The sequence below is a fragment of the Morone saxatilis genome, unplaced genomic scaffold, assembly GCF_004916995.1.
Source record: "Morone saxatilis isolate NCDOM2014 unplaced genomic scaffold, NCSU_SB_2.0 Contig11, whole genome shotgun sequence".
Taxonomy (NCBI): Eukaryota; Metazoa; Chordata; class Actinopteri; family Moronidae; genus Morone; species Morone saxatilis.
Genome location: NW_023339663.1, coordinates 2,213,415 through 2,229,317, shown reverse-complemented (window position 1 = coordinate 2,229,317; position 15,903 = coordinate 2,213,415). Strand labels below are relative to the sequence as shown.

General features: G+C 37.9%; 1 protein-coding gene across 1 annotated transcript in view; it reads left to right on the top strand.

Moving 5' to 3' along the window:
* Window positions 1-8,120, top strand: part of drd4b (dopamine receptor D4b) — an 8,595-nt gene extending 475 nt beyond the window's left edge. Inside the window, exons 2-3 of the mRNA XM_035651688.1 lie at window positions 571-1,196; window positions 7,918-8,120. Coding sequence (XP_035507581.1) covers window positions 571-1,196; window positions 7,918-8,120 — 829 coding nt within the window. The remainder of the gene's footprint in view (window positions 1-570; window positions 1,197-7,917) is intronic.
* Window positions 8,121-15,903: the final 7,783 nt, after the last annotated feature.

Below are 15,903 nucleotides of genomic sequence, written 5' to 3'. Positions count from 1 at the left end.
ACTGTTGGGTCTCTGTAAATGTTATAAGGAGTTCGGTCTAGACCTGCTCTATTTGAAAAGTGTCCTGAGATAACTTCTGTTATGAATTGCCGCTATACAAATAAAATTGAATTGAATTGAATAGATAAACAGGTAGTGTGGTTTGTACACTCATATAATTATTACCAACAACGGCACAAACAATCAACAGTTAGTTGATTATAGAAATAAAACAGAAAAATAGTTTTATGTTAATAAATTATTCTCCACACCAGCTAGAAATCTGACACTGAAGGAAGAATAAAACTGAAAAACAAAAGCAGATGGCAGCTAGAAAGAAGAACTATGCACTATGAAGCCCTTATGTACTTTATTTATTTTATTATTTCTTTAACTAAATAAATATGAATATTATTAGTAGATGCGTTCAGAATGAGCCAGCTTTTTGTTTTGACTTCTGGAACTTTTTAAAGTAACCTTTCAGATTACACTGGAGTAATAATCATGTTATATTTGGACTTATAATTAGTATTTATTAAGTAACTGAAAGAAAGTAGTAGTAGGTAACTGATTTTACAACATGTTCTTTAGAGGTTTAACTCTTCCTCCTTTGTCTTGCAGGTTCATTGCAGTGTCCATTCCCCTGAACTACAACCGTAAACATGTGGACCATCGTCAGCTCATCCTGCTGTCGGCTACCTGGCTGCTGGCCCTGGCCGTGGCCTCCCCTGTCATCTTTGGCATCAACAACGTGCCTGACCGCGATCCCAGCGAGTGCAAACTAGAGGACAACAACTACGTGGTTTATTCCTCAGTCTGCTCCTTTTTCATCCCCTGCCCCATCATGGTCCTGCTCTACTTTGGGGTTTTCCGCGGGCTGCGGCACTGGGAGGAGGCCCGGAAGGTCAAACTGCGCAGCAGCATCGAAGCTTGCAGGAAGCTGCAGCACGCAGCCGTCGCCACCGCCCTCCCCCCGCTGACAGGCACCATCCCCGGGCCTCTGCCCATGCCTCTACCCAGGATCATCGAGAGGGACTTGGCCCAGTCTCGGCTGGACGACACGGGAGACTACATTCAGCAGGAGATTCCTTATCCTCGGCAGTACAGAGAGAACTCAGTGCCCACGCTGACGTTCAGCCATCAGCTGCACAGGAAGAAGAGAGCCAAGATCAACAACAGGGAGAGGAAAGCTATGAGGGTGCTACCTGTCGTAGTAGGTGAGTTCTCTCTCTTCTCCAATCAGAGCTCACAGGACTGCAGCTGTGACAATTCAATCTTATTATCGCTAAAGAACCATAACTGTGTTTTTGTGTGTTTTAATCATGAACTACAAGTCCCTACTTTACAGCACCTGAACTGAATTTATAGCTCACAGCTGCTTTCACTTAGTGCCCGGATGGAAAACTCTCTGGAGCTGACCTGCTTTGGTGCAGGAGCCTCTTTTGTACGCTCAAACTAGAATTATGCTTCTCCAAGTTGCAAATGAGCAAACTACAGATGTGCATCTCCATCACTGAGGCTGCTGCCAACCAGCCGATACATATTTAAGCAACTACGAATGCAATGCAATTGGACACGATCTGATTCAACAAAATGCGTTTCAACCTGATACGATGCGATGCAAAGAAATATGCTGCAGATTTTATGTCGTATATTCTCCTTAAGCAGCTTGAGAAACAGTTTAGAGAGAAGGAATCAATCTAAATATAATTATTGTCGTTACCTTAGAATGAGTTTTTATCTACAGAGGAAGTCGACTCTAGAGGACCTAACTCGAGTCTGCCATGTTGGACCGCCAAATAGCCCAGAACAGACAAAAAATAGATTTTTCACGATTCTGAAGCATTTTACATTTTATTTTTATATATTAAAAACTTTCCATTGCTGTTGTGTGAACAGATTGTAAAGTAAACTAAAAAATGAGACTTTCTTGGTTGCCTGTAGCAGGGCTAAAGTCAGTCTGAGTGCTTTTGGCTCTGTTTAATATCTGACAGTGATTACTGGTTGAAATGGTCTTTAGGGCTTTATCATCTACAGAAATGGATTTTTTAGAGCCAAACTAGTAAAGCGAGTCTTTCTTTTTGTTTCTCAGTCATATTTCTAAGAAAACTGTATAGTGGCAACTATACAACAACAGCAACAACTCATTTAAGGATTCCCTTTCTGTGTTTGTTTACTCGTAGAAGATGATTTTGCACTTATAAAAGTTTTTATAAATGTCGCTTCCTCTGCTGTCGAGGGGCATTGTGCCAGAAGAGTCCTAGCTTGAGCACCTTTCATTACGGCCACTTTTGTATTTCAGTTATCTGTTTATTCACTGAAGCAGGAAATGGAAGTAAAATTGCTGCTGACAGTAGGTGAGGTGTTTAAGTGCTGAACAGTTCAATATGGTAATTACAACCCTGTTTAAAATCGGCACTGCAGCAGCTGTAAGTAATTGTGCCAATATTGCTTGTTGGGTGTGTGGTGCCTATTAATCAAACAGGATTAGAAGATAAATTATACACAAACTTCCCTCACTCACCTTTTCTATTTCAATCTCTGCTCCGTAAATCTAGATTTTTTTTTTAATTCCCTGAATTTTATTCTACATGTTAACAGATTCTAGCTTTAAAACAGTTAATTAGCTTTTGCACTTTACAGTTTAATTAACGTTTGAGTTGCACAGGTGGGCGTAAGGTTGCTGACGCTCATGCAAGTCACTCTTGACTGCGGGGATAAAAGCCTTACCTCTGATTGGCCACCGCTCAACAAGCAGCGCCATTACAGCTTAAAGCCCTCAATCCAATTATTATACAACACATGCTCTTACAGTCACACCGTCTCCACACAGGCTCTGCCCTCATTTGTTTACTGTACATTCACTACTGCCACATTTATGTGAAAACTGGTAGCATGTAGTGGTAAAGACTGTAAAACCATTCACACTCACTTATGGTGACAGTAAACTTTCAATGTGGATTTCAAAGCCTTGAATGTGAAGGTCAACCTCATCAACAAGGAAAAAACACAGAAGTAAATAACACAAGAGCATAAAAAACCAACAATATGAGACCACCTCCACCCGTTTTAAGACATTCAAAAATACTCTGCTTTGAATTAATCTGATACGTTTTTCCCACAAAAGAAGTTCAATTAACTTACAGTTGCCTTTTCTCCCTCATTAGAAACCCAGAACTTATGAATATGCAAATATTGTAAATATGTAAATGAGATGTCACACTATGTGTCTAACAAAGCAGATTTAAGGTGAGCACAGAGTTCTGACTCATTCTGCAGAGTGAAGCAACAATATATAAAAATATATCCTTAAACCTTAAAAGATGTCAACTGCAGACATGACATAATAGATATTTTTAGAATAACAATGTATGAAACAACAAAGTCGATTATCACACGAATCTGCAGCTCGCTATAGTGAGTTTTGGTTGGTTTTGTTCACTCAGTTTTTAGAGAAAAGGCTCTGATAAACAGTCGAGCACCAAACAGCTGACAGACACCGTTAATGCTAGCTGGTGAACATGGTTAAAGAATAGAAAGAGTGAATATTCATCATCAGATGACTTCATATGAATGCTAATGTTGCTCTGTGTCCACTATAGATTTATAACTTTTGCTAACATGCTTGCTAGAACAACTTAATAAGGTGATAAAATGTCAGTATTGTGTTTAAGCCACAACTTGTGTTTCCACCAACAAAAGAGTCCACCGACACTAACGTATGTTGTCCCTAGTGACAACAATATTCCTGTTTTTGTAATCTTAAAACAGATCAGTCAGTAAAAAGGGTGTTTCTAAAAATTCTGAATCACTGCAACAATGAGAGAGATATAAATGTGTATAAACCATTTGAGGCTGGTGGGTTCAGTAGTGTGTGAGATTAGCTGCTGATACACACAAAGACACGAAGAACCCAAGCAGCAGCCTCTATGGCTGTAAAATGAAGCCAATAACATGCAGTTCCTCAAACAGCCACTGGAGGCAGCAGTCAATCTCCATAAAGCCCCGTATTAAAATGCTCAACCTTACAACAAAAATAAACATGTTTACAGCCTGGTACAAAAACTGTTTCAGTCTCTAGAGCTCTGTAACTCAGCTGTTTAACATATATTAAGGCTTAAAGTTATGCATAATTAAATAATTAAGGGCGTGGTCGTCACACTTTGTTCAGTTCCCTCAGCTCCACGTTTCCAGTAAACTAATCAACGCTTTCTGGTGGACAGACTATGTAATATAATCATAACATATATAGCAGGTAGTACCCAGAAAACTTTTAATTAATGTAATCTTTCTAATGAAATTCATTTATTAGTTTGTTTTATTGTTTTTGTCATTTTGCTTGTGAACTTTGGGTTGCATTAGCTATGAAACGTGCTATATAAATAATATAATGCATCATTAATTTGTCTCATTGCAAAGTTTCTGTCATGTTTTTGTGCCTGAAATACTGGGACAGAAAGCAGAACCGACAGGAATTCTTACATTTAACACTGTATTATCAGAGCTGTCCTGAATGCATCTTATGAATAAGAAGTCCACACTGACAGTAGAACTGTGGCATATTATGCAAAGTCCCCCAATCTCCTGGAAACAAAGACATAAATCCCATCCATCAAGCTCTCAACACAGAGCTAATAAATCACTTGGATCTGTTTTTATCGCCACGTAAGACGACACCTGAGAGAAATGGCCTCAGTTTGATTCAGTGACACAGTTATTCATAGTCCTCGCTCATCAAGGAAACTAAGCTTATTAAGGTAGGTTATCATTTCCAGCTCAGCGGTGTTTGTGCAGCCAGAGAAGGACCTTTAGTTTCAGTTTGAGGAGGGCCTTTAAATCACACACTGAAGTCTTTTAAACTGACCAACAAAAGCAAGATTACCGTCCGATCTCCGTCCTTGTGTGGTCACTTTTATATATGAAAGTTGTTTTTTCTGCTTCTGCATCTTCATCCTCTCCGTGAACTTGTGAACTGGGAAATTTATGATTTTCTTGCGAAGGAGTGGAGAGAAAAAAAGTCAGGAAATCCAAAATGTATTGAACGCCCCCGAGCGGTAATGTCTCAAGTTAAAATGATGAGGCGGCAGGTCGTACATTTCTACTTTGTCTCTAATGAAGTCAGTCTTGGTCGTGAATCATTTAGACTATCTGCCGTGTCACAGAGAAACACATCGTCTTTCGTTTGACGCATTTCCTGCTGAAGCTGAATCTTCAGGGGGGACAAAACACTGAAAGGTAGAAACTAATGGGAGATCAGTTGGGAGGAGAGAGGGGATTATTTTTGAGGTGAGGAGGGGTGTTAAAATAGAGCCTATTTCATGGTTTTATGGATGAGTTTTTATTTTCTGCCTACAGTTACAGGTCATCCATTAAAGTTATATCCCCACATTCAGTTTGACACTGATTTTCCAGAGTGTAGAATATGAACTCACGCAGAAAGATCTGCTTGAAAGTAGTTTTTAAACTTTGATATTAGTTTTGCAAACTTTTACAAAACTTTTGAAGCTTGAACCTGCAAACTTTTGGTAATGACTGTAATGTATTCGTGAAGTCTGTGCTTGCAAGTCTATTTATTTAACATTTGCGAGATTGTGTATTCGGTTTCGTGTTTGCAAGCTTCCAGTGTTGATATCCCGTCTGGTCCTCGGGTTTGGACAGTTCAAACACTGTCAGCCTGAATCAGCTAACAGCTGCAGACTGTCTCACTGTAGCAGCTCTAAAGTCTGTTAGTCAGAGGTTACATTTACTGGCCTGTTTCCCTTCTGAATCCTCCATTTGCTTACACAGTTCTGTGAACAGGGGCGGATCTAGGAGACATTCATGGGGTAGCCAGAGATATATACATACCTATAAATCACAAACAATCACATATATCAATATTTGCTGTTAAAACCACCCAAATGAAGATATTTGTAACCAGATAAGTTCATTTAACTCAACAATAATTGTTCAAACTGATTACATCAAAATCAAATTTTGAAGTAAAACTAATCACATTTTGTAAGTTAAATAAAAATAACATTCCAGCTTAAGTAATTTTAAATGAGAATGACTCAGGAACGTGTTTGTAATTTAAAAAACGAAGTCAGTGTCATTTAAAATTACTTGTAAAAGCGACTTAACCAATACTTTTATTTTATTTTATTATTTCCCATTTATTTCCAACATTTATCCAAATGCATGTAATTTTTATTGAATTTAAACCTTTCACTTAGTCTAAAATGAGGCCATACATTTTTTAAAACGTTGCTTTAGTTTCATTTGACACCATTTGACTCCTGCATCTGAGTGTTTTTGTGTTGTGACTTGCAAAATGAAGTTTGGTGACAAGAAACTGAACTTATAAAACAGAGTTTACAGGCAGAAAAGTAAATCTTCAGACTGAGAATGTACAAACAATGTTGTGTACTCTGATCTCGGCTCTACACGGCAGCACATCTATCGACAGCTGACTGTGAGGGAAGAACTAAAGCATCGAGACATTGTTAAGATTTAGACAAATCTTTATTTAGACTCGTTTTTAACACGTTCAGCAATCACATTCATAAAAAAAGACTAAAGCTGTCTTTGTAGTGTTAAATAGGAAAGTCTTACTTGATTACTTGAGTATTTTACTTTTCTGCTACTTTTATTTACTTTAACTCCTTAAAGAAACAAATATTTTACTTTTTAAATCCACTACATTAATGTAATACCTTTAGTTACTTTGCAGATTTATAACACAAAATATAATTAATAAATATATTAGGATGTATTATTTTTACCCAGCGGTAAACAAATAATTTAAATTAAACATTAAAATGATGAACACATTAATGTATCAATAATTATATTCTAATAATATATTAATTTGAATTCTTAAATGGTCAATTCTGCATAATGAGCACTCATATTTTGATGCTAATACTTTACTGTACTTTTACTTAAATTAGCTACTAATAACTTTAATTCTGTGTCGATTCGGGCACCCCCTGTGGACAAAAGCTGTAGTGTTTTTACTGCCTTGTTTCATTGATTTCAAGGGGAATGAATGCAGTACTTTTACTAGTAATAGAGTATTTTTACACTGTGGTATTGCTGCTTTTTAATAAGATCTGAGTACTTCTTCCACTGACAGCAGGTTTACAGTATGGTGTGCAGAGCTCACCGTTAAATGCATAAAATGTTTGAACTACAACAAACTTTGACAATGAAGATTTCATGTAGCCTTTTGACATAAAAAGTGCTTTAATAATTTTTCTCCTCTAGATTCTGGTTCTAAATGCTCTGCAATGAAATAAAAAGTAAAAAGAAACGTGTTGGGTTTTCTGCAAACTGATCTTCGTATGCAATTAAAATGAAAAATACACAATTAAAAAAGTCTGAATGTAGCTGAAGTGACATTTTCCACAGAACAATAAATTGAAGGACATGATTTTGCTCCTGTAAAGAAAAGTCACAATGCAAAACATTTAAAGCTCTGAGTCCTCTGACACTTCACATTGTTGATTTATGCTATTTCACTGCTCCTTCCAGCAAAAACAAGTATGATTGGCACAAAAAGGCACAATTGTTGAGAGAATAACAACCCCCAGATACATACTATCACATTTTTGTGAAATATCCTGTCACAATATTTTGTGTCACCCACTCACGAATGAACCTCCACGCAGTCGTGAATCTGTCAATTTGTGTTTGAAAACAAGGTCTCGGTTGAAAGTCAGATCAGTTTTATTTATACAGCCCGATATCATAAATCACAATTATCCTAAGAGGGCTTTACAATCTGTACAGCGGGCCACATTCTCTGTCCTTAGACCATCGATTCGGATGAGAAAATTACAGATGCATGTAGATTATAAAACATATGTAAAGAATATGGATCCATGAGGATGCTGAGTAACCTCCTCTTCATCACGCAGACTTTGATGACTGACTCTCTTCCACATTTTCTTGCAGGTTGCTTCTTGTTCTGCTGGACTCCGTTCTTCGTGGTTCACACAACGCGGGCCGTGTGTTTGACGTGCGACATCCCTCCCGGTCTGATGAGCACTGTCACCTGGCTCGGCTACGTCAACAGCGCTCTCAACCCCATCATCTACACCATCTTCAACACCGAGTTCAAGAAATTCTTCAAGAAATGTTTCCGCAGCTGCTGCTGACACCAGATTCTCCTCCACGGACACTACGGGGGAAAAGAACCGGGACATGATGAAGCTCAGCCGGGTGAAAACACTTCGGTTTTGCTCGGATTAACAGCATATAACTTATAATTGGGAAGTCTTGGGCTTCCAGCTCAGCTTCGGGCTGCTGGCTGGATGTGGATGGTTGATGGTATCTGGCTGACAGGAAAAAATACACGTTCAAACACTGTTAAAGAAAGCAGTTACTGGGGATATATATTGCATTTCTGGGTCCATTTGGTGATGTACTTTCTTGATCCTCTGGGATTACTGTCCTAACAAAATGATGATGTTGGGGTGGAAGCTGCAAAAAAAAAAAAACAGCTACACACTGACACAAACTCCCCTGTCGGAGCTTTTCACCACATTCAGTTTGTCTGTACAGCACTTCTTTTTCTTTTTTTTTGGAGAGTACTGTATATCAGCCGCGGTTGAAGTTACGGTCTGCCAGTTTCAGTGAACGACGTGGGATTTGTCCAGAGCCTGCTCTGCCTGAAAGAGCAAAAATGTCCCCTGGATGCAGAAAGCCTGAATAAGCTTCAACAGACCAGAATGTTAAACAGCTGAAAGGAACCGTCTAAAATCAGACATTGATCTTCGCTTTCTTATACAGTTTTGACATTTTGGGAAATACACTTATTCTCTTTCTTGCTGAGAGTTAGAAGAGAAGACTGATACCACTCTCATGTCTGTACGCTGAGTATAAAGCTACAGTCATTAGCCAGTTAGTTTAGCACAAAGACTGAAAACAGGGGGAAGCAGTTGGTTCCAATTAAGAGGCGCATTTCTTTTTGTTTTATCCGTCCAAAAGCCAAAGTTAAAAAAAGTTAATACAGATCAATATCTGTTCAACCAACTAAATGATCTTAACTCGACCATGGGCGGACACATAAGTGGGTGGGGCTACATTGTTTATTTAAGCCTGAAAATGTATATAGATTGATTAGAAGTTGCTATATTTATTAGAAAAGTACAGAACAGCCTCAGTATTGATCTTCAGAGCAACATTTTTCACAAGACAAATCTAATTACAAGGACGGATATTAACTCTTTTTACCTGTTTGATAAAAAGTACATTATCTCGACTGGATACTTGTTTCAGCCGAGTCCTCACTCAAACCTAGTAGTTTAACAAAGGGTTAACATATAATGCTATGTGTCCATGGATTTATTAAGAACCAGATACAGCTTTGAAGGCAGCACTCCATTTATCCCTAAGGAAGTTGCCAGGAAACTAGCAGAGACTCCAGGCTAGCTGTTTCCACTAGTTTACAGTCTTTATGCTAAGCTAAGCTAATGCTTCTGGCTGCACGAGAGGGGTATGTTGGCATCGAGCTCTCTGCAAGCAACCGAGTGTTTCCTTAAACGTCTTTAATGCAGCACATTAAAGGAGCAGTTTACCCCAAAATCAAAAACACAGATTTTTTCTCTTAGCTGTAGTGATACTTTTGGTGTGAGTTGCTGAGTTTTGGAGATATCTGCCTTCTTTCCAGTTATACAGTTGTCGCGTATAGGGATGCACCAATTGTGAAATTCAATACCAATAACAATATTTAAAATACCAATTTGGCTGATAACCGATGTTTTTGGTTGTTATTTAATTGACTTTTTGTGCCAGGGAAATAAAGAAATGCACAAAGATAAGTATCTTGTGGCCAGTGACGGGTGTAGTTCGGTAGAAAGAAAATAGTTCCTCCATTAAACTGCTCCCAACAAGGTTTGTGGATTATGAATTCTGGAAAAAGACATTGAGTCTATCTACAGCTCTGTATGTACAACACTCAGCAAAACAAATCTAGATCAGGGGCAACCTTCACCTTCAAAAGAGCCGTTTTTGCCATTTTTTATGTCTGGAGCCACAAAAGATAAATACAAAAGCTAATACTTTTTACTTTTTACCTAATAAATAACAGTAAGCCAGCACCATTGGTGGTGAAAGCAAACCGATCTGTCCTCGCACTATTTCATTCTCCATTTTCCTCCAAAACTTTTCTTTTATGGATTTCCATTCTGCTAAGTGTCATTAAAGGCAAGTGTAGTTGCCACTGCTATTTAGGTTTGGCAAAAAGAGCCACGGGTTGCCTTCCCCTGATCTAGATAAATAAATAAATAGCACTACAGGTAAGAGGAAAAATATGTATCTTTGATGTTTGGGGTGGACTGTCCCTTTAAAGTTCACATCAGTCCTCATGCCTCTATCAAAAGTCATAAAACATGAGAGTTGTTCTGGGAAACACCCGAAGCCACCAACTGATCAATGAGTAGAAGGCGGTCAAAGTCAACCAGAACATTTTAAAAAGGCTTCATCAAAAAAAAAAAACATCTAACAGGAATCTGAAGCATGATCCGAATGCGTGTGAGCGGCCCGGGTGGATTTGTCCCAGTGGATTAGCTGCCACAGCGACCTGAGGAGCAGAACTTGAAAGATCAGCTACATCCAGTCAACTGACAGTCACACTCCCCCTGTCATGGATCACTGACTTCTTCTATGAACTGTGTGAATCAGTAAAAAGGTTCACAATACGGACCAGCTCAACACTGCTTTTCAAAGTACTTTTTAACACGTGTACGGATACAAAAACATTCATACAACACTGAGTAGCAATATGCCTTAAACTCAAAGGATGTACTGTCTGTCGTGGTAGAAGTCATAGCACTCAAACCCTCAACATACTGAGGACATTTACAGCAGCACCAAGTTAATAAGATCTCTCAAAAAGTCATTTTTAAGTTGTCAAGAACATATTTCCATTCCTGTTTCATACAAAACCTTTTTTCAGTATGTCGAGTTTATATTTGACACATCGACACCCGTCAACCTCAAAGGCTGAGGAGTCCCGACTTTCTCTGCTTTAATGTGATTCATTCCAGCGCTGAGAGGACGACACATCTACATCTGTAAGTAGTAATAAATAATGTATTAAAATACAAACAAGGGAGGAGGAGAGGATTCACTTCTGCTACTCTGGACAGAAGAAATCTGCCCAGTAATTATGTTGCCAACATGACAAGTAAATATTTGCTCAGTTTCTTGTTATAAACAGAAAAAAATAATGTTTTAATAAGATCCTTTTGATGTTATAACAGCATATATTATTAAGGCTGCATGTGATTATTCTGAGATGTTGTGATTGTGATATGATTCATGATTAATGTTAAAAACTCTTAAAATCATGATGATGTGAGAGTTTTTGGGGTCTGTACCATGAAAGAGATGTTTTCTTATACCTGGATCTCTGCAGCACTACAGTACTTCATTATAATGCTGTGTTTTGTCACATATAATTGTATAACCTTATATTTTAAGACAGATAAAGTACAATTTATTTCCCATAGTTGCACAAACAAGGAAGGAAACTACAGGATTTACAGGGACACTTAATTACAGGGGTCACTCCACTCCACCTCCTAAAACTGGCTCTCTAGTAACTTAAGAGTAGGTTACTTAGCTCTTGTGGCTGCAGGAGAAAAGCTCTTGTTAAAGTGAGCAGTAATGGGGGGTAAAGTGCCGATGGAGTGGATGGTCTGCCTCATTATGTGATTGTGAGTGTTTGCTGTGGTATTTTTCTGCCTCTACCTTATTCTCCCAGGTTTTTTTTTTGTGTCAGAGTGATTCATGAGGACAAGTTCTGAATTTGGTTTAGTATTGAGTAAGATGTAATCCTTATGGGCAAAATTATGACCATTAGAAAGTGTTGTGACACCTCAGGTGAGGTGACTTGTTGCAGGAAGACAACACTGGAAACGTGAGCGTAGTAAAGCCAGCAGAGAAGAGTTTGTAGTGGTGGAGGACAGAAGACAAAGACACAATGATGACGATCCGAGGAGAATGAACTAGCTTCTGCAAGTCAGCCATGCTCAGGAGACCGGTGGTGGTCCCGTGGGTGTCCACTGAGGAGATTTCACAGATTACACTACAACGTTTTCTTTACATAATGTTGTCAGACACTTAAAGTTTGTCAATCGTTTTTTAAATTTAGTCTTTTCACTACGCATTTCATTTCCTTTAAAAAAGTAGTCGTGATTGATAAACATACACCTGTTAGAAACAATGTTAAAACAGTAGAAAACTCCACAGTGCTCAGGAGGTTCACATACCTTAAAGCAGCACTGTACAATAACAATATGAGCTGTCGGTAGCAAAAACAAGCACTTTTAATGGACGCACTTTGATGATGCACAGTCGCCCGTTTTACGGCTCCCCATTAGTCACTTTGACACAAAAACACAGAAGTTACCCTTTAAAAGTTTATTATTGGTGATTGTAAGCATCTGGGAAACAACATATGGCACTATACAGACGAACTGGCTCAATAATGCTGCAGTGTAGGAACAGAAAAGGGTTTACAGATAGCTGTAAGTCACTGTCACAGTGGCTGTAAATGTCCGAGCTGATTGAAGCTGAAGTTATTGTCCAGAGTAAAGCCAAGGTCGCTGAAAGACCTCCTCCCCTCCTAAAGGGGGAGACAGGGGGCATGGAGCAGCGTTTCTGGGGGGAGTTAAAGAGCAGGTGTTGAGTTTATGAGATGTTAAAGTTGGATATTTTCTTGTTACGGTGACAATTTTTTTGTCATTATTGCGTCATACCAAATGATTCCATATGTTTATTATATAACAATAAATTACCAGTGAATGAAATGGAATAATTTGGTTTATAAAGAAAAATATAATCTTCAAACATGAAAAATATTCCTTTGTAACAGGATTTTATTAATTTTAACGAGAAAGTGATCGAATATTTATTGTCATGGTGGCAGTAAAACATTATCGTGTGTTGCACTAAATTCCAGCTCCGAATAATGTAATTTCCTTCCAACATTATTATTTCTGCTACTTGAAATACTCAATATGGTTCCATCTACTCAGATTGATCAATGATGTGAGATAAAAAGCACCACAGAGGAAGTCACTTTACTTCTAACAGAGTGAAATTTACTTTAAAAAAATGCTTATTATGATGTTGAATAATAGGAAAACTCAACTGTGTCTTGATAATGTTAAACGCTCATTAGTTATTATCCTTGTGTCAGGTTCTGTGAAAACGTTTTATGTCCTGAAACTGAAAGTATTCTCGACTGCAGGATGGCTTAAAAATTTGAGTGATATTGTCCTTTAAGCCATGACTGCCTGTCACCACAGTATGTATGCTTGGTTACTGACTGTGCCTACTGTATGCCATATCCACGTTTTATGTGGAAACCTTTATAATAAAGTGTGTCATCTTTCTAAATGTTCCAGTTGCCTTCAGCTGAAATCCAATCAGCTCAGTTTGAGGTCGATGTGGTTTTTCCGACTCTCTCGTCTTTTAGTTGAAAAGAACTTCATGTGCTGGAACATCTCGTGCTGAGCAAACAGACCGGATCGCTAATGTGATTTTAGATACCTTGTTTGTTTTTTGTTTTTTTTTTGAAGATAGAGCCACAGTTCGGTTGCTGATTTTAAAATCCTGTTTATGCATGGATGGATTATGAGACAATTGGCCCCTGAACAAGTGAAAGGTCCCCAACCTCCTACACAGGAGCAAGACACAAAACGAGAGGTGTTGTTTCTCGTTGTTTTACCTCTTTACCCTCTTTTCATTAGAGATGAATGATATGGATTTTTTCCAGCCGATAACTGATAATTAGCTGTTTCTCATAGCAGATAATTTCACCTTTTTCTATTTTAAAAAAGGAGCTCATAACCTGAATAGTTTATGTACATGAGGGTAAGAAAGTCTAAGAAGTAGTTAGCTTGGACCTAAGAAAATCTAACTATTATCAATGTTCTTGACTGATAATTTATTGACTGTAATTTAATTAGTGGAAGAAAATACATAATAATATATTATTTCCTTTACGCTGATACAATACCTGCGCTGCTTCTCGTCGCCGATACCGATAATTTCACATTTTTGTATTTCATAAAGAAGTTAAAAACCTGTAGTTTGTACACACCTGGTGCTAAGAAAATCTGAGATCTAGTGATCAAAGATGGATTAATAAATATTCAATAGTTCTGTTCTAACCAAAACTAACTGACACCATTTCTTTTTCTAGTAAAGTTCATTAAAAAAAACTTTCATAAACCATAAAGTTTATCAAAAATGTTGCATAAGAACTATGCAACATAAATAGCTGTAATTTAATTATCCTGATAAATTATAATAATATAAATTTCCCATTTTGGACCAGTAATTAATTGGCCATTATATATATATATATATTTAACTTTTTACTGTCCAACAAACAACAGCTCTGGGAGCCGGGCAATAGGTCCGTTCAGTAGAGAGTGGACGCGGCCTGAACATGCACTGCACCAGTATCGTACTAAATACGACAACAGTGGTTCCCAATCTGGGGTTCAGGACCCCCTCTAAGGATCAACAAAGCTTCACAGGGCCTTCTTGATTTAAAGGCAGGTGGGGAAACTTTAAAAATGTACACAGTGGGATATCTCATTGTCCTGCAGTAAAAAGTACAGTTATAACAACCAAGAAAACACAGAATTTGTCATATCAAGTAAAATACATAAAATAGCCAGAGGGTTGTATAAAAAGTTCCTATAATATCAGAAAAATCAATATTGATCAATATTCACAGGAAATAATCTGCTCAAAATGCATCCAATATTTCATTGACACAAACTTCCTGCAGTTACTGAGTTCACTGTTTACAGTTTCAGTTGTTCTCTACTGTTTCATTGTTATGCATTGAATATAATATGAAATATCCATAAAATATGTAATTTAGTCAGTTCACTGAACTACAACACAGAATGCACATCCTGAGCCTTTCTGACCTGTTCAGTAATCAATCGGTGCCTTTGATAAGCCATGTAGTGCATTATTTCTGTCTCCCTGAAGGAAAACTACAAAGTAAAGCACCCTGAGATACAGTTAAGTACAAAGGACCAACATTAATGCTATTGAATTTAAAATGGGATTATTGAGGCCGGGAAATCTTCTGCCTCCGAGTGAGAAAAATACGCCCTGAAAAAAGACCCCCAACCGAGAGCTGCAGATTGAACATCAGTGCCGGCACAGTCTCACTGCTTCCTACTCAAACTCTGATGACTTCATGTTAAGAATCTAAATTCAGCTTTTTCCATCCACTGTCTGTATTTTTAGTCTTGAAGTGCAGCTGCCAGAAAGTCAGTGTTACTCTGAAATAAGCAGCAGCTGTAAATCTGCAGTGTCGACAGGTCGTCACAACCAAACTGGAAACAACAGATTTAAGCACAACTACTCGGTTCTTTCTCATTTAGTAGCAGTTCTGGAGCTTTTGATCGAATCACTTGATGTTCTTCAGCAGATAGAGTCCTCCCGGTCGCCCCCCTGAAGTTGGATTAACAACTAAAAAGGTCTGTAGTCTGAAGTCAGTGGTTACCAACCTGTTCCTAACCCGTTTCTACCAGTAAACTGACTAAATTACATGTTTTATATTTTATTTAATGTATAACAAAGACAAACCGTTTAAAGAACCCAAACAGTGAACACAATAGTTGCAGGAAGTTTGTGTAAGTGATCGAATGATGAATTTTGTTATAATATTTATCAGTGGTTAGTTTTCTGCTATTTTTAGGAACTTTTTATACAATTCTCTGTCTGTTATTTAACAATCAGACTTAATAGGCTTCTTTCAGCTCTCTGGTTGTTTTAACTTTGTACTTTTCTAAAGCAGAACGAGGCTGATTATCAGAGAGTGAAGCTCTGTGAATATAGCTTGTTTTTGAAGTTTAGATCTTAAATTATAATCTTTATAAACTTTAGAAATAACAATTT